The following is a 21,288-nucleotide window of genomic DNA, read 5'->3' as shown; positions in this document are numbered from 1 at the left end:
ACTATGACCTCATTGTTAATAGGGTTCGCCCATCCGCAGCAGGCACTCGGTCGTTTTGGGACAGCTATAGATGTAAACCTGTACATTTCTGTTGTTATTATGAAATATGAATAATTGTGTGTTTTGCTTGCCTTTCATTAGTCCGAGGGATTTAGTTAAACCTATGCAGCTAGACATGGAAGAAAATGGGTCCCAAGGAACTCCTCGACGACGACTCTCTGGCTCTAGGTACAGTATGTGGATTCATTATGGGTACTAGGATCAGAGGGTTCCTGTGTGAGAACTGTCAGCTGTCACTTTTTCTTAGCTGTAGTCTACTACATTATTGTTCACTTCAGGATAGAAATTGTCACCATTATTTGGAGGTGTTTTAAAATGCTTAGATTGATGATGACACTTAAAAATCGTGTATATTAGATCATTTATTGTGGAATTCTTGAGATGACATCAGTTGGAAAATATGGGACTTTTGTAGTCCATGCATGGTGTCTTATGTCATTCCAAACCCTTATTCAATTCAAACCTTTTACAAAGCTTCACTGGGATTCCATCCCTTCTATGCCATTATCTACCCCCCCCCCACACACACACAAAGACAATGTTGCAATACATTTTCTAGACACATGTTACAAGCAAATTGCAATTGAATGAAATGACATAATTGCATGTCTAAGACAAAGGGTTTGACTAATTTAATAGTCCACAACCAGAGGGGATAGATGTGCATCGGCTATATTGAGTAAATGTAGTCAGTAACTGAAGTAACAGTTGTTGCAGACATTTCAGTAACCTTTGAACTCCACTCATTTCCTGCCTTCTGAGTTGTTCTGAGAAATTGCCTTGACCACATGTTGGGGTCATGGGAAGCATTTTGGAGGAAAACCAGTGTGCATCTCATGTGCATTATAATCAACGTCTGGTTATTTATTTATATTCTGAAGTATTTTGGTCAATAATTGTATGGATGGATGATCTCATAGATATATCATCATATTTCAGTCTCAATATGGAAAACTCAACAACTGTGGAGAAATGGAAACTTCACATGAATTGCTATTAAACCCTCAAATTCTGCATCTCATTCCTAATTAAAATCACAATAAATCTGCAGGCCTGTGTTGCATGCCAAGGGAGTGAGCAGTGACTTTCTAAAAGCTTGCAAAGAACTTTGGAAAACTCACTCCCAAGTTTAAGAGCAAACGCCTCCGACCAACTGGAATACAGTCAGCTGACATAATCTTCAAGCAACCGGGCTTGAACCAAATATATGGGAAATTCCACACGGTCACAGATATAACACTTTTAAAGAGATCCTCGTTGACTCTTATTTATTTGACATTTAATATTAGGCAAAAGACACGTTTAGACCTCTCCTCACGGATCATTGTGTTTCACCACCAGTGGTATTTTTGGGATAGGTGCTTATCACGAACTCCACATAACCACACAGTAATCTATTGGATCAAGTGCTGTAGTTTCAACATGACCCTTTTGATATGTCGTTGTAGAATTGTGTAATTCGGTAGCAGAGCCACCCTCTGGCTTTCTAGAGTAGCAGACTACCCAATTCAGTCTGTGGTTTGTCTGTTATTTGGAAATGAAAGCCGCTCTCCATGAGCTGTTGTTGGGGGGGGGGGGGATACATGTGTGCCGGGTTTATTTGTGGCTTCTCATACTTTGAGCCACAACTGCTTCTGAAAATCCACCCCGCTTTTCAAGTGCAATGACTTGTGGAGACATCATGTGGCCATCCACGCCATGCTACATTTGTTATCCTGCTACAGACCCTTTCAAAACACATTCCCTTGTCCAAGGGTGGCAGTTTGTAGTACACACAAACATGCATAGCTCTATGAACACAGTGATATTCACTTGAGGATTTTCCAAATTAGCCTCAACTAAATAATTCCAACGGCTTTGGCCGTTGGAAAAGTTACTTAATGTCTGCTAAAAGACAGTATCATTTTGTCACAGCAGCATCTGTTTGCAATGACATCTGGTCATTTTGAAATTCTTCGCTTGGCAACTTTGCATTTCTGAGTAGAGCTGCACATACAGTGCCTTCAGAAAGTAGTCATACCCCTTGACTTTTTCCAGATTTTGTTGTGTTACAGCCCGAATTCAATTCAATTCATTGATTAATTTGAGATATTGTGTCACTGATACCCCAAAATGTCAGCGGAATTATGTTTTTAGAAATGTTTACAAATTGATTAAAAATGAAAACCTAAAATGTCTTGAGTCGATAAGTATTCAACCCTTTTGTTATGACAAGTCTAAATATGTTCAGGAGTAAAAATGTGCTTAACAAATCACGTAATTTGCATGGACTCACTCTATTTGCAATAATAGTGTTTATTGCACATAGAGTGGGGTACAGAGATGACTACTCCATCTCTGTACCCCACACATACAATTATCTGTAAGGTCCCTCAGTCGAGCAGTGAATTTCAAGCAGAGATTCAACCACAAAGACCACGGAGGTTTTCCTATGGTTTGTTATGAAGGGCACCTATTGGCAGATGGGTAAAAGAAAGCAGACACTTAATATCCCTTTGAGCATGGTGCGGTTATTAATTTTACACTTTGGATGGTGTATCAATACACCTAGTCACTACGAAGATACAGGCGCCCTTCCTAAATCAGTTGCCGTAGCGGAAGGAAAACGCTCAGGGATTTCACCTGGAGGCCAATGGTGGTTTTAAAACAGAGTTGAGTGGTTGTGATAGGAGAAAACTGAGGATGGATCGACAACATTGTAGTTAATCCACAATACTAACTTAAATGACAGAGTGAAAAGAATTAAGGCTGTACAAAATACAAATATTCCAGAACATGCATCCTGTTGGCTATAAGGCACCAAATGAATACTTCGAAAAATGTGGCAAAGAAATTAACTTTTTGTCCTGAATACAAAGCATTATGTTTGGGGCAAATCTGAAACAACATATCACTGAGTACCACTCTTCATATTTTCAAGAACAGTGTTGACTGCCTACTGTTATAGGTATGCTTGTCATCAACAAGGACTAAGGAGTCTTTTTTAGGATAAAAATAAATGGAATAGAGCACAGGCAAAATCCTAGAGGAAAACCTGGTTCACTCTGCTTTCCACCAGACACTGCAAGACAAATTCACCTTTCAGCAGGACAATAACCTAAAACACAAGGCCAAATATGCACTGGAGTTGCTAACCAAGACAAAATTGAAGGTTCTTGAGGAGCATAGTTACAGTTTTGACTTAAATCGGTATAAAAATCTATGGCAAGACTTAAAAATGACTGTCAAGCGATGATCAACAACCAATGTGACAGAGCATGACAATTAAAACAAATATATATTTATTGTATTGTACAAATATTGTACAATCCAGGTGTGTAAAGCTCTTAGACTTACCCAGAAAGACACAACTGTAATCGCTGCCAAAGGTGATTCTAACATGTATTGACCCAGGGGGTTGAATAGTTATCTAATCAAGATATATTAGTGTTTTTTTTCTCTCCATTAATTACAAAAGTAAATAAAACATTTCTTCCACTTTGACATGAAATAGTATTTTGTGCAGGTTGTTGACAAAAAATGACAAATCCATTTTAATCCCACTTTGTAACACAACAAAATGTGGAGAAAGTCTTGGGATGTGAATACTTTCTGAAGGCTATACAGGCCTATACAAATGTAGGATCTTGATTTGTATCACCCTGTTGCAGGAGAACTTTCCTGAAATGCAGGAAATGTCAAACTTGTATTGTAAAAACGCTTCTGACGTTTTAATTTCCATTTGGACATTTCAGAGTTGAGTTTTCCTTTTGAAAAATGTATCAGCCCCTACAAAAATGTCCATTAGTTATAATGCACATAGTAATTCACACTTCCTGTTGCTGCAGGATTATTTTCCTGTTGTAGCAAACTGCTGTAGCAAAGATCCTACATCTGTACAGGAAAGGACTCCAGAAGGAGGATGGATGGTTTATAGATTTTCCTCCATGACAGTTGAGTGTTTTATTGGTGACATTCCTCTCCCTATCCTCCCAGCTATGTGAAGCCTTTGCAGATAATGAGAGACACCTTTTTACCATGATCTCACATTGCAGGCTTCCCTCGGAGTGGAGCCGAGTGTGGAATTGGTGAAGGTATTGTGAATCCCTGCAGCTGTTTCCAGACACTTTAGCAGTCCAAGGGCACAGCTGCATTTGAATTCAGCAGCTTTATTCTCATTTAACTGCATCTAGTGAAGATATCATACGTCTAGACCCTGGCAAATGAGATCACTGTCACACATTGTAGAGGCTTAACTATTTGGACGTTTCTGTTTTAGGTCTTCTTCTGTTCTGAGTTGAAACTTTGCAGGAGTATAAATGGATTGAGTGTCTGCAAATATTTGGACAATTAATTAAGCTCACAGCCTTCAACCACTTTGAATAGTGCTACTATGTCGAGAGGGATGGGCTGAATTCTACAACAGATGATAAATATTAGTAAAATATAGCTGCAAGCTGAAATCATTGGGGTCAAAGTTACTGCCCTATAACCATATTTTGTGTTATACCGCCAGAATTGAGCATACTGGCAGCAGTACGCCCTTATAACGAGCTACTGCACACCCATGTTTTCCATGGTAGAAGTTATAGGTCTTTGAGGCTAAAGTGTTCCCTGTGAGGAGAGGAACTTGTGAAACTAATACTGCAATTTCAAATCCAAGTTTGCTATTTCAAACTACTTTGATTAGTACAACTGTGAGCTTAATAATTGTCCAAATATTTGCAGAGACCCAATCCTTTGATACTCCTGCAAAGTTTCAACTCCGAACAGAAGAAGACCTAAAACAGAAACGTGCAAATAGTTGAGCCTCTACAAACAGAAGTGTTATAAGTCTAGACCCTGGCAAATGAGATCTTCACTGGATGCAGTTAAAGGGGAATAAAGATACTAATGGAAGGTTATGATAGCATAGACAAAAACCCTCAGAGTTCTAGCATTTGCAACATTTTCCCCTTGAAACTTTCCTGAGGGATAAAAGCCTCTCTGTTCAGCCAGGAAAAGAGTCTCCAATTGGGCCAGGAACTACTGTAGGTTACAAATGAAACACAAAACACTGTCAAAAAACTCTGAAAGCCAATAGAGGACAGCATGTGTCATTCCCTCACTAAATGCGATGAACTTATATGAAAATGAACACGTTTCTAAATAACTTTTCAATACAGAATAGTATATACTGCGTTTTGATACAGCATTTGTGCGATTATGATTTAGGCCTATACATTTGTACAATGTTGTTTATCACATTATTTACAATACTGTTTGACAGACTCAATAGAGTAGATAAAGATATCACACAGGCCTTGTTGTTTGTCGTTTCTGTGAAGAGGTCAGTGGCATTCCAACGGCCACCCACACCACTCATAGCAACGCCATTAAATGTAAAGGAGAGGCGAAATCACTGAATTTGGCCAGTAGGAAAATGAAAAACGTATTCTAACAAAAAAAAGGAATTGAGACCTTACGACAAGCTTGTGTTTGCTAAGCCCGTCAGGTCTTGGGAATACAGAGGCTCTTATGTCTTGTGGATGGGATGCTTTATGCCTCAGAGGGCTAAAACAGACAGTGGCCATCATCCAGAGAACAGGGAATAATGGGTCGTCTTTGTTGTGCAGTTGAAGCCAATGCACTGACCGTAAATACCAATGAGGGCTTATTACTGGAGTTGTACTGGGTTAGTATACAAAATCAGTCAACTATATGTTCAAATTTCGCCAAATGAATTGGTAGGCTTGGCTATTCCAGGAATTTATGTGCTTGTTTTTGATACTAGAGAGAGCACGTATTCAACACAGATCCCACGCAATAGCTCTGTGCAAATGGCGTCATAGTGCCTGGAGAATACAAATAGTCAATACTGTGAAGTCTTGGCCCGTGTTTTGTTTCTGTTGTGTACTCTTCCAACACATAACAGTTGGAAGCCACCTACCATCCACCTTCATAACAGAGCCTTTTGTGTTAAAAAGGTCAGAGAAAAATAGAAGGACAGGGCTGAATAAAAGTATGTGAAGCAAATCTCTAGATGGCGCTATTCTTGCGCACATTATCATTTACCAGTTGTTCATTCAGTATATTGAATATGTCACAGAAGCAGACATTTCGCAGCCATTAACCTAATGGTTACAAATGTGAGAAATATGTATCTTTCATAATGAATGCTAGTGTATGGCACTGTGGCCCAAGTATCATTTATTTTTATTTTTGGATTTCCTCTGTGTCTTTTACATGGAAAACTGTAATCACAAAGCAACATCGTAGTTAACGTTCCCATATAAAGCTCTTGGCCCTTTGACATTTTGTAAAGCTCCAGTGCATGTGATGAGCATCAGGGGAGACCGCAAAGCAACAGGCTAATGCTTTTTTGATAAACACTCCTGTATAGACAATGCAGCATTGTCTCATAAAAGAATGAATGCAGTGTGATTATATATTATAATTATGACTCAAGGGGAAAAGCGCTCTCTTCTGCATTTTTATGTAAATGTTGACCTCACAGAAAGGGCAAACTTGTTCCTCTTTTTCAGTAGCGTACACATTTTACATACACTCTTAGAAAAAAGGGTTCCAAAAGAGTTCGACTATCTCCATAGGAGACCCCTTTTTGGGTCCAGATAAAACCGTTTTTGGTTCCAGGAAGAACTCTTGGGTTCCATGTAGAACCCTCTATGAAAATGGTCCTAAATGGAACCCCAAAAGGTTATACCATGAACAAAAAAAGGGCTCTCCTATGGGGACAGGCGAAAAAAACCTTTTTAGGTTCTAGATGGCACTTTTTTTTTCTAGGAGTGTAGGCAGCTGAAGCTTATGTGTATTTGATGGGTTTACAGTGCATTCAGAATGTATTCAGACCCCTCGACTTTTCCCACATTGTAACATTAAAGCCTTATTCTAAAATTGATTTAAAATTGTGTTTTTCCCCTTATCTACGCACAATACCCCATAATGAAAAAACAAAAACAGGTTTTAAGATTTCTTTGCAAGTGTATTATAAAAATAAAAAAAAATCACATTTACATAATTATTCAGAACCTTTCGAGTCTTCTTGTATATGACCCTAAAAGCTTGGCACACCTGTATTTTGGCAGTTTCTCTCAAGCTCTGTCAGGTTGGATGGGGAGTGTTGCTGCACAGCTATTTTCAGTTCTCTCCAGAGATGTTTGATCAGGTTCAAGTCGAGGCTCTGGCTGGGCCACTCAAGGACATTCAGAGACTTGTGCCGAAGCCACCCCTGCTTTGTCTTGGCTGTATATGCTTAGTCATTGTCTTGTTAGAAGGTGAACCTGCTCTGGAACAGGTTTTCATCAAGGATCTCTCTGTACTTTTCGCCGTTCATCTTTCCCTCGATCCTGACTATTCTCCCAGTCCCTAGCGCTGAAAAACATCCCCACAGTATGATGCTGCCACCACCATGCTTTATTGTAGGGGTGGTGTCAAGTTTCCTCCAGACGTGACGCTTGGCATTCAGACCAAAGAGTTCAATCTTGGTTTCATCAGACCAGAGAATCTTGTTTCTCATGGTCTTAGTATTTCAGGAGCCTTTTGGCAAACTCCAAGCAGACTGTCATATGCCTTTTACTGAGGAGTGGCTTCCGTCTGGCCACTCTACCATAACGTCCTGATTGGTGGAGTGCTGCAGAGATGGTTGTACTTCTGGAAAGTTCTCCGGAGTGACCATCGGGTTCTTGGTCACCTCTCTGACCCTTCTCCCCCGATTGCTCAGTTTGGCCGGGCGGCCAGCTCTAGGAAGAGTCTTGGCGGTTCCAAAATTCTTCCATTTTAAGAATGATGGAGGCCACTATGTTCTTGGGAACCTTCAATGCTGCAGACATTTTTGATACCCTTTAGCTCTGACATGCACTGTCAACTGTGGGACCTTTATACAGACAGGTGTGTGCCTTTCCAAATCATGTCCCATCAATTGAGTTTACTACAGGTGGACTCCAATTAAGTTGTAGAAACATCTCAGGGATGATCAATGGAAACAGGATGCACCTGAGCTCAATTTCGAGTCTCATAGCAAATCAAATCAAAGTTTATTTGTCACGTGCGCCCGAATACAACAGGTCCAATACAACAGAATACTTAGTGAAATGCTTACTTACAGGCTCTAACCAATAGTGCAAAAAAGGTGTTAGGTGAACAATAGGTAAGTAAAGAAATAAAACAACAGTAAAAAGACAGGCTATATACAGTAGCGAGGCTACATACAGACACCGGTTAGTCAGGCTGATTGAGGTAGTATGTACATGTAGATATGGTTAAAGTGACTATGCATATATGATGAACAGAGAGTAGCAGTAGCGTAAAGGAGGGGGTGGTGGGTGGCGGGACACAATGCAGATAGCCCGGTTAGCCAATGTGCGGGAGCACTGGTTGGCCAGCCCAATTCAGGTAGTATGTACATGAATGTATAGTTAAAGTGACTATGCATATATGATAAACAGAGAGTAGCAGCAATGTAAAAAGGGGGGTTGGGGAGGGGGTACACAATGCAAATAGTCCGGGTAGCCATTTGATTACCTGTTTAGGAGTCTTATGGCTTGGGGGTAAAAACTGTTGAGAAGCCTTTGTCCTAGACTTGGCACTCCGGTACCGCTTGCCATGCGGTAGTAGAGAGAACAGTCTATGACTGGGGTGGTTGGGGTCTTTGACAATTTTTAGGGACTTCCTCTGACACCGCCTGGTGTAGAGTTCCTTGATGGCAGGCAGCTTAGCCCCAGGGATGTACTGGGCCGTACGCACTACACTCTATAGTGCCTTGCGGTCAGAGGCCGAGCAATTGCCGTAACAGGCAGGGATGCAAGCAGTCAGGACGCTCTCGATGTTGCAGCTGTAGAACCTTTTGAGGATCTCAGGACCCATGCCGAATCTTTTTAGTTTCCTGAGGGGGAATAGGCTTTGCCGTGCCCTCTTCATGACTGTCTTGGTGTGTTTGGACCATTCTAGTTTGATGTGGACACCAAGGAACTTGAAGCACTCAACCTGCTCCACTACAGCCCCGTCGATGAGAATGGGGGCGTGCTCGGTGCTCCTTTTCCTGTAGTCCACAATCATCTCCTTCGTCTTGGTTACGTTGAGGGATAGGTTGTTATTCTGGCACCACCCGGCCAGGTCTCTGACCTCCTCCCTATAGGCTGTCTCGTCGTTGTCGGTGATCAGGCCTAACACTGTTGTGTCGTCTGCAAACTTAATGATGGCGTTAGAGTTGTGCCTGGCCATGCAGTCGTGGGTGAACAGGGAGTACAGGAGGGGACTGAGCACGCACCCCTGGGGAGCTCCAGTGTTGAGGATCAGCGTGGCAGATGTGTTGCTACCTACCCTCACCACCTGTTGGCGGCTCATCAGGAAGTCCAGGATCCAGTTGCAGAGGGTGGTGTTTAGTCCCAGGTTTCTTAGCTTAGTGATGAGCTTTGAGGGTACTATGGTGTTGAACGCTGAGCTGTAGTCAATGAATAGCATTCTCACGTAAGTGTTCATTTTGTCCAGGTGGGAAAGGGCAGTGTGGAGTGCAATAGAGATTGCATCATCTGTGGATCTGTTTGGGCGGTATGCAAATTGGAGTTGGTCTAGGGTTTCTGGGATAATGGTGTTGATGTGAGCCATTACCAACCTTTCAAAGCACTTCATGGCTACGGACGTGAGTGCTACGGGTCGGTAGTCATTCTTGGACACAGGGACTATGGTGGTCTGCTTGAAACATGTTGGTATTACAGACTCGATCAGGGACATGTTGAAAATGTCAGTGAAGACACCTGCCAGTTGGTCAGCACATGCCCGGAGCACACTTCCTGGTAATCCGTCTGGCCCCGCAGCCTTGTGTATGTTGACCTGTTTAAAGGTCTTACTCACGTCGGCTACGGAGAGCATGATCACACAGTCGTCCCGAACAGCTGATGCTCTCATGCATGCCTCAGTGTTGCTTGCCTCGAAGCGAACATAGAAGTGATTTAGCTCGCCTGGTAGGCTCGTGTCACTGGGCAGTTCGTGTCTGTTCTTCCCTTTGTAGTCTGTAATAGTTTGCAAGCCCTGCCACATAAGACGAGCGTCGGAGCCGGTGTAGTATGACTCAATCTTAGCCCTGTTTTGGCGCTTTGCCTGTTTGATGGTTCATCGCAGGGCATAGCAGGATTTCTTGTAAGCTTCCGGGTTAGAGTCCCGCACCTTGAAAGCGGCAGCTCTACCCTTTAGCTCAGTGCGAATGTTGCCTGTAATCCATGGCTTCTGGTTGGGGTATGTACGTACAGTCACTGTGGGGGCGACGTCCTCGATGCACTTATTGATAAAGCCAGTGACTGATGTAGTGTACTCCTCAATGCCATCGTAAGAATCCCGGAACATGTTCCAGTCTGTGATAGCAAAACAGTCTTGTAGTTTAGCATCTGCTTCATCTGACCACTTTTTTATAGACCGAGTCACTGGTGCTTCCTGCTTTAATTTTTGCTTGTAAGCAGGAATCAAGAGGATAGAGATGTGGTCGGATTTACCAAATGGAGGGCGAGGGAGAGCTTTGTACGCGTCTCTGTGTGTGGAGTACAGGTGATCTAGAATTTTTTTCCCTCTGGTTGCACATTTAACATGTTGATAGAAATTTGGTAGAACTGATTTAAGTTTCCCTGCATTAAAGTCTCTGGCCACTAGGAGTGCCGCCTCTGGGTGAGTGGTTTCCTCTTTGCTTATTTGCTTATACAGCTGACTGAGTGGGGTCTTAGTGCCAACATCTGTCTGTGGTGGTAAATAAACAGCCACGAAAAGTATAGCTGAAAACTCTCTTGGCAAGTAGTGTGGCCTGCAACTTATCACAATATACTCTACTTCAGGTGAGCAAAATCTAGAGACTTCCTTAGATTTCGTGCACCAGCTGTATGCACAGACCGCCCCCCCTCGTTTTACCGGAGTGTGCTGTTCTATCTTGCCGGTGCAGCGTATATCCCGCTAGCTGAATATCCATGTCGTCATTCAGCCACGATTCCGTGAAACATAGGATAGAAAGTTTTTGATGTCCCGCTGGTATATTCGTGATCGTACCTCGTCTAATTTATTGTCCAATGATTGCACGTTGGCGAGTAGTATTGACGGTAACGGCAGCTTTCCCAGTCGCCTTCTCCGGGTCCTGACCAGGCATCTTTGTCCTCTGTACCTGCGTCGCTTCCTCTTGCAAATAACGGGGATGTCGGCCCTGTGGGGTGTTTGGAGAATGTCTTGTGCGTCGTCCTTGTTGTAGAAAAAATCTCTAATCCGAGGTGAGTGATCTCTGTCCTGATATCCAGAAGCTCTTTTTTGCCATAAGATACGGTAGCAGAAACATTATGTACAAAATAAGTTACAAATAACGTGAAAAAAACACATAATAGCACAATTGGTTGGGCGCCCATAAAACTGCTGCCATTTCTTCCGGAGCCATTTTACAGGGCCTGAATACTTATGTAAATAAGGTATTTCAAATTATTATTATTTTTTTTAACTTGCAAAGATTTCTAAACTTGTTTTCACTTTGACAATATGGGGTGTTTTCTGTAGATGGATGAGGATTAGAATTTAAAAAAATCAATTTTAGAATAACATGCTGACCAGACCGGACACGCCGCGTGCGCAAGCGTCGCAAAATAAATTTAGAAGTCCATGTTATTCAATTATTGCATCCACACTGCTCGCGCGCACCAACGAGCGTCTGTGTTGCCAAGGGCTAAAATAGAAGTCATTCCTATTTCTGACGCAGATCACGCTGCAAGTCCTGCCTCTCCCATCTCCTCATTGGTTTATAGAAGCAGGTACCCACGTGCCATCTCCTCATTGGTTATACCCACGTGGGTGATTGAAAGACAAAATGTTTTGCCGGTCGTCATGGTAAAAGTGTAAGTTAGATGCCAATCACCATATAAGTTCAAAGATGAAAAAGCCTGGAAGGAGGAGCGATACCTAGAAACGATTTGGCTAGCTAATTAACGTTAGCTAGCAAGTGCAAGCTAACTAGCTAAATTGCCATACATGTTTAAAGCTTTTCGACCTGGTCCCAAATTAATGTAATTGGTTCAGAGTTTGTTTTGATATTTTAACCTGCGTGTCGTGATCTCGTTTGGTGTAGCAGGGGCAAAATACATTTTATGCACGATAGCGCACGATAGTGCACGCGCGCAGCCGGTTTGGGTTCCGTGTAAGGCTGTAACGTAACAAAATGTGGAAAAAGGGAAGGCTTCTGAAATAATTTCTGAATGCACTGTAAATAGTTCCAGGCGCTAACTGCTCCTAATTTCAGCTCTTATCACTCCAAAAGCAACGGATTTAAACATACACTTGGACAGGAACATATTACTTGTTGTTTTCTTATCTTAATGCTTGGCAGATGTTCACCCTGTCTTTACTTGGCCAAGTTACTTGCCTATACTGAGAAAGTTCTGGTAGAAGCATATTTGACCTCTGAAATAAGGTGTGGGGAGAGAACAGGTCAGACAAGGTTGATCTCTTCTGTGACTTGCGTTGTGTAGTGTCATGGACATGGAATTCAAGGATCACCCAGAATGATCTGGAATCTCTTTGATTGACAGACTGCCTGACTGCCTGACTAACTTCCTACCAGCTGGAGTCCCAGTGGTATTAAGAAGGATATAATGTACTATAGTCTTAAATGGCACCCAGCCGTTCCTTATATAGTACACTACTTTTTGACCAGTAGTGCACTATATAGGGGAATAGGGTGCCATTTGGGATTTGCCCAATGTTACTGAAGTGAAATAAGGCGATTCATAACGGAAGGTTATAACATACTGTATATTAATGCTAAGCCACTCTGAAGTTATTAATGCCCCCTGGATACTTATCAGTTGTCTAAATAAGGGTGTGAAATGTTCCAAGCAAGTTTGAAGCCTGCATACGGACATGTTATGGGATTTTTTGTTGTTGTTTTGCCTAAAATAATAAGGTATACACATAGGAAGTGGGGAGTTCTCATAGTTTCTTTTTTTTAATCTCCTGCCATCCGCCCCACACAGCTCCTGGAGTAATGGCCTTTCCAGACCTTCTCTAAACAGCTTGTGTTTACTGTGAGCAACCTCTTACCAAATTACCAGCTGTGTCCCTGGTCCTGTGTTTTGTCTTTCCACAGGGATTTCCCTTCTCTGCAACCCAACCCCCATCTCCTGTCGCTCCGATTCCCACCCACTAATGCCTCCAACCACAAGTTGTCCCTTATCGTCTGATATGGCTTTTCTATTAAATGAAGGACAAACTCTAAAGGCAAAAGAGTATGTACAGAGGAAGTATACTAAGATCATGTGTTTCAGTAGAAATTCCTCTGTTTGTTACACTTGGAGCATGAACTGTGTGACACTTGATCATTGTACTGTATCAAGCACCTAGTTCTGTTATTTTAAGTGAAAGAACCAGGGAATGGGACATCTATAGTACGTAGTAGGGCAGAGGGTGCAGGAGAAGACTTTGACGTAGTTGAACCTATGTTGATCTCATTGTAAGATGTAGGAAATTTAGTTGAGTCCATTGTACGCTTACTACCCAAGGTCAAACTGTAGCTTCCTGCTTTTTTGTCGCATATTCAATGGGCAGACGGTGACCTCTTGCGTAGATTGTTCCATTTACAACCACTATGATTTAGCAAACAAAATACAGCACAGGACAGTTCAAACTACTTTAAGTACTGTGTAATAGACGGTAAATGGCAGCATCTCTGAGCCCTGCTTTTCGGTTAGAGTTTCAGGTCAAGTTTCAACCTGCATGTCATTCCTGACATTATGAAGTAGTATGGAACTGAAAAATGTGGATATAGATAGATTTTTTTTTTTTCTTCTTTTTTTTACAGAGGAACATCTAACACCAACCTGCATATTGGTGCTGTAAATCTTCATCTATTCTTCTGAGTTTAGCTTGCCTAGTATTACCTTTCCTCATATACCTGTTGAATAGTCCAACATCTATTATGTACTGAGTAGCTGTGTGAGTAAAGCATTGGAAAGCAGGAGGCTACTAAATCGGCCTTGGTAAGCTGCTGGGGATAGTAATAAGTAGGGTGTCCATCCACTCTGCCCAGAGTGGGTGAAAACACGCTTTGGTGATGACGTTTCACTTCCTTATGTTATGAAATACATTTTTCCAAGACAATTCTGATTATTTATGGTCTGAATCGGTCGGTGGGGTCTGTTTCAAACATATCATTAACAGTATGTCCAAAAAGTTGCATTTTGTAACCTAATACATCCGACAATAAGCACCTAGCTGTGTTGACAAAGCGGTGCAGGTTTCTCATAACAACTTTTGAGGATTTTACATTTTGTGGTCGCCTTCTTCAAAGTTGTTTCCTCGGGTTGCAAAATTAACATAACACGAGCTGAATGAAATGTAAAAGGCTTTGAAAAGAAAGGGCTTGGTGTACGCTCATTGATCTGTTAACATTTCACAGAGACGCTTGTTTTTTAACGGATTATGATAGAGACATGAGGTTTAGACCATTTGTTTTCTTAGAGGATTATCTACACAATTGAAAATTTTTACCCATTGGTCAAAAGATGCGGTTTTGATTGGACACCCTATAATAAGTTACAAGCTACAAGCTTGGAACATCTGTATTTGGAGTTCCTCCCATTCTTCTCTGCAGGTCCTCTCAAGCTCTGTCAGGTTGAATGGGGAGCGTCGCTGCACAGCTGTTGTCAGGTGTCTCCAGAGATGTTTGATCGGGTTCAAGTCCGGGCCACACAAGGACATTGAGACTTGTCCCGAAACCACTCCTGCTTTGTCTTGGCTGTGTGCTTAGGGTCGTTGTCCTGTTGGAAGGTGAACCTTCGCCCCAGTATGAGGTCGTGAGTGCTCTGGAGCAGGTTTTCATCAAGGATCTCTCTGTACTTTGCTGTGTTCATCTTTCCCTCGATCCTGACTATTCTCCCAGTTCCTGGTGCTGAAAAACATCCCCACAACATTATGCTGCCACCACCATGCTTCACTGTAGGGATGGTGCCAAGTTTCCTCCAGACATAACGCTTGGCATTCAGGCCAAAGAGTTCAATCTTGGTTTCATCAGACCAGGGAATCTTGTTTCTCATGATCTGAGAGTCCTTTAGGTGCCTTTTGGCAAACTCCAAATGGGCTGTCATGTGCCTTATTCTGAGGAGTGGCTTCCGTCTGGCCACTTTACAATAAAGCCCTGATTGGTGGAGTGTTGCAGAGATCTTTGTCCTTCTGGAAGGTTCCCCCATCTCCACATAGGAACTCAGGAGCTCTGTCAGAGTGACCATCGGGTTCTTGATCACCTCCCTGACCAAGGCTCTTCTCCCCCGATTGCTCAGTTTGGCCGGGTGGCCAGCTCTAGGAGGAGTCTTGGTGGTTCCAAACTTCTTCCATTTAAGAATGATGGAGGCCACTGTGTTCTTGGGGACCTTCAATGCAGCAGAAATGTTTTGGTACTCTTTCCCAGATCTGTGCATTGACACAATCCTGTCCCGGAGCTCTATGGACAATTTATTCGACCTCATGGCTTTATTTTTGCTCTGACATGCACTGTCAACTATGGGATATTTTTATATTGACAGGTTTGTGCCTTTTCAAATCATGTCAATTGAATTTACCACCAGTGGACTCCAATCATGTTGTAGAAACATCTCAAGGATGATCAATGGAAACGGGATGTACCTGAGCTCAATTTCGAGTCTCATAGCAAAGGGTCTGAATATTTATGTAAAGGTATTTGTTTATTTTTATACATTTACAAAAATATGGCTGTTTCATAACAAAGTGGAAAAAGGGAAGGGGTCTGAATACTTTGTTGTTATGGTCTTGGGAGTGGATGGCCCTTACATAGGTGAGATTTCCATTGCTTAGCTGTTATGCACTGAATACAGTAGCGTAGGCCTACTGTACTTTTCAGTTTGATGCCGGCATTTGAAGTCATCCTGTATTGTGTCGCTTTAATATTTAATTTCATAAAGCTATCAAGATGTGTTATGCATTTAAGCTTATTCAAAGACGATTTCATTGAGCTGAGATTGGAACCCATGCCGACTCTGGCATATGTGTGAGTACACATCATTTATTCTGCCTACTTCTTGCCTTGAACACATAAAAATAATTGATCTAAAAAAAACGGATTTTCTCTTAACAAAAAATACATATACCCCCTACAAATAAGTACATTTATTATAATCCACATAAGAATACAGCGCTTCTCTTGTGAAGCCTGCACGTAGACTACATACAGAAGGCTACTTGAACTGGCGACCTAGTGGACCTGCAGTCTAAGATACAATGTAGGTAGCTACGGTACTGCATTGTATACAAACACCGCTTCGAGGTGCCCCCTGGCTGGGATTTCTAAATATTTCTTTAGATATTCAAATCCTCCTGCTGTAGGATTATTTTCCTACTGCGACGAAATGGGTCAAATTATGATCCGACTTCTGTAGTAACCACTACTGTAATGAACAACGTCACTTAGATCACATCATTTGACCTAGCTTCCCATGCACACTGCAACAACCTCATCTTTTCTGTTTTACGATTGATTTCTCTAATGCTATTTTACTATTTCACAGTGAAACCGATTTTAACCAAAACCAGACATGCTGGATTCATTTAAAGAAATGTTGATCAGACTTTGAAAACAATAAAGTGTATTCGAATGGAGACTTGTGGATTCATCAGATGTATAATACTAAGGTAATGCCGCTACTGTAGGTACGTTATCTTAGATTAGGCTGATTTAATCATGTCAATCTCAACGGCACTATGCAAATCAATACAAATCAGAGGCTTGAGGCAAAGTCTGTTGTCGTCTATAAGGATATGTTTATCAGAAGTCATCAGAAAGCAATCATCCAGAAGTGATTTATAAGATTAGCTTACAGGGAATCTGTTCCAAACCCTCGTCTCAGCAACTAGAGCACCCTAGAATCATCTGAGCAGGCGTGTAATCTCATTCGTTGGCAGGCTTGTTCATGGGAGTAAGATCCACACAGAGTTGCTGATGTGATTTCAGAGTGAATCACCTCGAAGAAGCAGGGTGTGGTGGTGGTCTGTGTTTGGGATAATGAATAGCAAACACATACAAAGTAACACCTGATTGAATTAAGTGTTGGAAAAGCGTCCCAGGCATGCTATTGTAGCCAGGCTCAAGAAGGCGGACAGATAGCTAGCGGACACAGTGTGGTTTGGACTGGAGGATATGAGAGGAAGTTGATAAACTCGCTGTGAATGTGATGGATAGCAGGGCTGTGTTGTTTCACCGCCCTGCCCACAGGTTCACGGCTCTAGCGCAGTGTGCAGGGAGGTAAAGTAAAGCTGATTTATCCCTTTGCTTATTACTGACGGTGGGGGAGTTCACTCACTCACTGAACTGAAGCTCCACCGATATATACCAGGCTTAAGAGATTTCTACGACCGACTGACTGAGGGGGCCCACTGTGTGAAGGGATTTAAAGTACAGGAGACTACAGATTTTCTGACGTCACAGCCTGGGCGGGGCATTAAGGTAGGCCCGGTCTCCTCTGCTCCAACAGTCATAGCATAGCGGAGTCTGTCTTTGAACGCAGTGGAGATGGCAGGTATTTAAGAGGGGAGAATTCAACACTGAGGCCAAGAGGTAAGAAGGCGTTACAGGGTAATGATTGGAGGAGAGGATCTGTTTTAGGATGAATGTGTAATGTTCAAACCTGTAGCCAGCATTTGAAAAGAAAGTACAGGTGGACTTGAGGCACTCTAGTTTTGCTCTACTTCCTAGAGCACCCTGTCTAACTTTTGTTGCGTTGTTTCTTTCCTAAGACAATGTTGAAGGGGAACATAGTGGGTATACGTGCCTTCAGTTTTAGGATTATATACACTTGTGTATTACTGCTACGATTCTTGAAAGTACATGCCTGGGTAATAACTTCAGACAGGACAATGTGGGCCATGTTGCTTGCACTGTCATACAAGAATGTTGTAAGACACGTTGGTTTGAGTAGCTAGTTTACTGGTTGTAGTTTGCTTGGATTCAATGGTTTTGTGGGAGTGTACAGTAGAGTTTCTGTTAACCCTGTATGTGTGAGGCCGTACAGTAGATTACTCAGGCAAGGCAATAAAAAAAAAAGTGGTGTGGACGTTGGTGGTGGTATGCATTGTTGCACTCTCGCTTCTTAAAATACACAGGGTGTTGTCCAGAGGAGAGCAGGGAGGCTTGTTTGCATAGCCACTTTGTTTGTCGCTTTGTTCATGAACCTACCTTTTCCCAAGGGACCTTTTAGGCTACACCGCCGGTAAGAGACTTCAACAGCGGGAAGGCTTCCTAATCTTTATGCATCAACTCTCAGTAAAATAATTCCATGTATTCACTGAACATAACTTCAGCTTGGCAACTCCAAGAGCACTCTTGTCAGTCATAAGCATAAACAATCTGTTTTCCCCCTCAAGTATTTACTTTTTCCCTCAGGGTTTCCCATTGATTATGAAAGAATTTCATGGAAGAGGCTGAAAATGTATTTCACGGGAACATGCCTATGTTCCAGCTGCAAACATGTCCATTGGAATGTAAGGAATTTAGACAGCCCTTGTGGTGATGTTATTTGTGCCTTCCTTATTGGTTCAAAACAAATATAAGAATGGCATGTCAGGATATTACTTGTTTAAAAATGGTAACAATCAAAACAGAATGTAGTTAATACAGGCCAGTAGGCTTGAGCAGGTCGCCTGCTTCCCAGCCCCTTCAGCTTATTCATTTAGAGGAGTGAGTAGCAGCCTCCCTGATGCCGGCGATTGATATGGCAATACTTGTTTTATAGGTTAGTTAATTATGTTTGCCCTAACAAAGACCAGGAAGGAGCCATCAAAGGTACGACACTATAACAACGTCTGTGGATTGATTTGGAGACTGTTGAACTTCTATGGACTGTTGTCTCGGTGTGTCTCTCTCTCTCTCATATGCACACACACAAAGGCATCTCAGCTATATGAAAGTCGGTAGCAGTATCTGGATATTATGCCTTTGAGCTGTAGTCCTATTTGTGCATCGTCAGACAATAATGGAAGGAACAGGCCACATGCCTTTGATGCTAATCTAACAGTAGGATTATGAAAATGCAATATGGCTTCTTGTGTGCCGTCTGGATGTATTTAGTTATTGTCTGCTTTAGGTAGACTGACTGCGGACCTTCCTGCAGCTGCGTTGCACATTTGCGCAGTACCAGGTGTGAGCAAAAACATCAGAGGCTGATTTCACTCTACATCTGTTTTCATATTTCACACTACTGTAGTGATTCATCAATTGTTGGTGCCAGACTAACAGTAACTGATGCCTGGCAATGGTACCGGAGAGTTCACACAACTACTGTGTGTGTTCTGATACAGTCTGGCAACTGGCAAGTCCATAAGTATAGTAGGCCTAGTTTGACTTGTCTACCAAGGTTACACTCTTAGAAAAAAAAGTTGCTATCTAGAACCTAAAAGGGTATGCCGGATGTTACCCTCTGAAGAACCATTTTTGGTTCCAGGTAGAACTCTTTCCACAGAGGGTTCTACCTGGAACCCAAAAGGGTTCTACCTGGAACCCAAAAGGGTTCTACCGGGAACCAAAAACGGTTCTCCTATGGGGACAGCCAAACAACCCTTTTGTGTACTTAGTGGTAATGAATCAATCTATAGGCTTTATCTAACACTCTATACATCAGTGGAGGCTGGTGGGAGGAGCTATAGAAGAACGGGCTCATTGTAATGGCTGGAATGAAATAATGGAACAGTACCAAACAAATGGAAAGCACGTTTGCCCCTGTTAAATTTATTCCGTTCCAGCCATTACAATGAGCCTGTCCTCCTATAGTTCCTCCCACCAGCCGCCGCTGGTATACATACACAGGATCAGCTGTATCAAGCCTGTGATCAATAAAAGACACGGAAAACAAAGGCACCAGACTTGTCATTTCCTCCTGTCTATAGACCAATAAGCATGTTCCCTGGTTGTGAATGGGTTTGTTTATGCACAGCAGACCTCCTATATGCAGGGAAACACTTGGGGGTAAATGTAGGCTTAGACGGGTCAAGCTGCAACATGTCTCCGTCTCATCATTCACCAGTCACCTCACTGTCTGGCAGAGGCTGCTGCTGCAGAAACATGGGCTTGGATGAGGAAAACAGTCCTTTTGTCTCTGCCTCCGTCACATGTTCTCAGAAGTGTCTGGATAAGGCTCCTGAGAAAAGCTAGGCTGTTTTATAAACCAAACAATATTCTGTTTGTCTTTTGAGGACTTTTGACTAGTATTTACATTATTGTATTGGTTATATTGGCACCTGCTTTTTGTTTCCAGAGTCTATTAAAGTATCACTGTTGTAATTTGTAGACATGCCACTTAAATGTTGTTTCCTATCTGTGGAAAGAAAGTAAATCTTGGCATAATTTCGGCGAATGGTATAACATTTAGATAGGGAGAGAGTAGCTCATTCCCATAATCGCATTGCCAAACAAACTTTTAGAGACATGAAATCTGGACTTTGTACCCTAGCCTGGTGTGGACCACAGTAGTCTGTCTGTTTTAGCTGGGGGCGTCTGTTGACATATTTAGTCACAAGGCTATTCATGGACATTTCTGGTGGTTCTAGACTAGTTTTGTCTGTGTGTTGAATATAACTGTTGATTTAACACTTTGTCTTCCCTGCCTAATGTCTGTTTCTGATGCTCTAGGCTTCTGGACGCATAAGTCCCACGCTTTGTTAAAATCTAAAGCAGTTAAATGACTTTTAATTGCATCATTGTGCAACTATTGTGAATGAAGGTGGGGGCTTACTGGTGTGATTACATGATTAGAACCATGGAATATTTGAGAATAGAACCCCCCCTGAAGGAACAAATATTAATTTCAAGTCAGGGCTTAGTGGGCCTGGGCCCATCAAGTTAAGAAATTGCAAAAATTTATATTTTTCAGAGTAAGTTGTGACCTCTGAGGAAATCACATACACTACAGGTCACGCAGCTTAGTCAATTGTGTTACTCCCCACTGAATAACACCTTGAATAATTAATGACAACTTTAATTTATAGATTGTTTTAGTGAAGCGTTATGTACAGTATATTGCATTTCACTGCCAGTTTCTCATACTGTAATGTGCAGTATCCCTCTGAAGGACAAAGTGTGTGACATCTTATCAGGAGATTTGTCCGTTTAAAACGCATGCATGTTTGCTTTGGCTGACTGCGTTAGCTGTTGCAGTCAGGTTAGAGCTAATCTGTCTGTACAGTGAGAAACATTTTCAATCCAACCTAAAGAAAAGAAAAATCGGCCATATGATTACA

The 21,288-nt window shown here is 42.1% G+C and overlaps 1 protein-coding gene across 3 annotated transcripts in view; it reads left to right on the top strand.

Annotated features, from left to right (window-relative positions):
* The window catches only part of LOC139538453 (cordon-bleu protein-like 1), a 35,423-nt gene that overhangs the window by 630 nt on the left and 13,505 nt on the right, over window positions 1-21,288 (top strand). The window contains exon 2 of one of the 3 annotated variants that reach the window (XM_071340520.1): window positions 142-228. In XM_071340520.1, coding sequence (XP_071196621.1) covers window positions 142-228 — 87 coding nt within the window. The other 2 variants (XM_071340522.1, XM_071340521.1) reach the window with 2 other exon arrangements.

This window comes from Salvelinus alpinus, chromosome 14 (assembly GCF_045679555.1).
Source record: "Salvelinus alpinus chromosome 14, SLU_Salpinus.1, whole genome shotgun sequence".
NCBI classification, from domain to species: domain Eukaryota; kingdom Metazoa; phylum Chordata; class Actinopteri; order Salmoniformes; family Salmonidae; genus Salvelinus; species Salvelinus alpinus.
The sequence above is the reverse complement of the archived record's forward strand: the minus strand, read 5'-3'. Positions and strand labels throughout refer to the sequence as shown.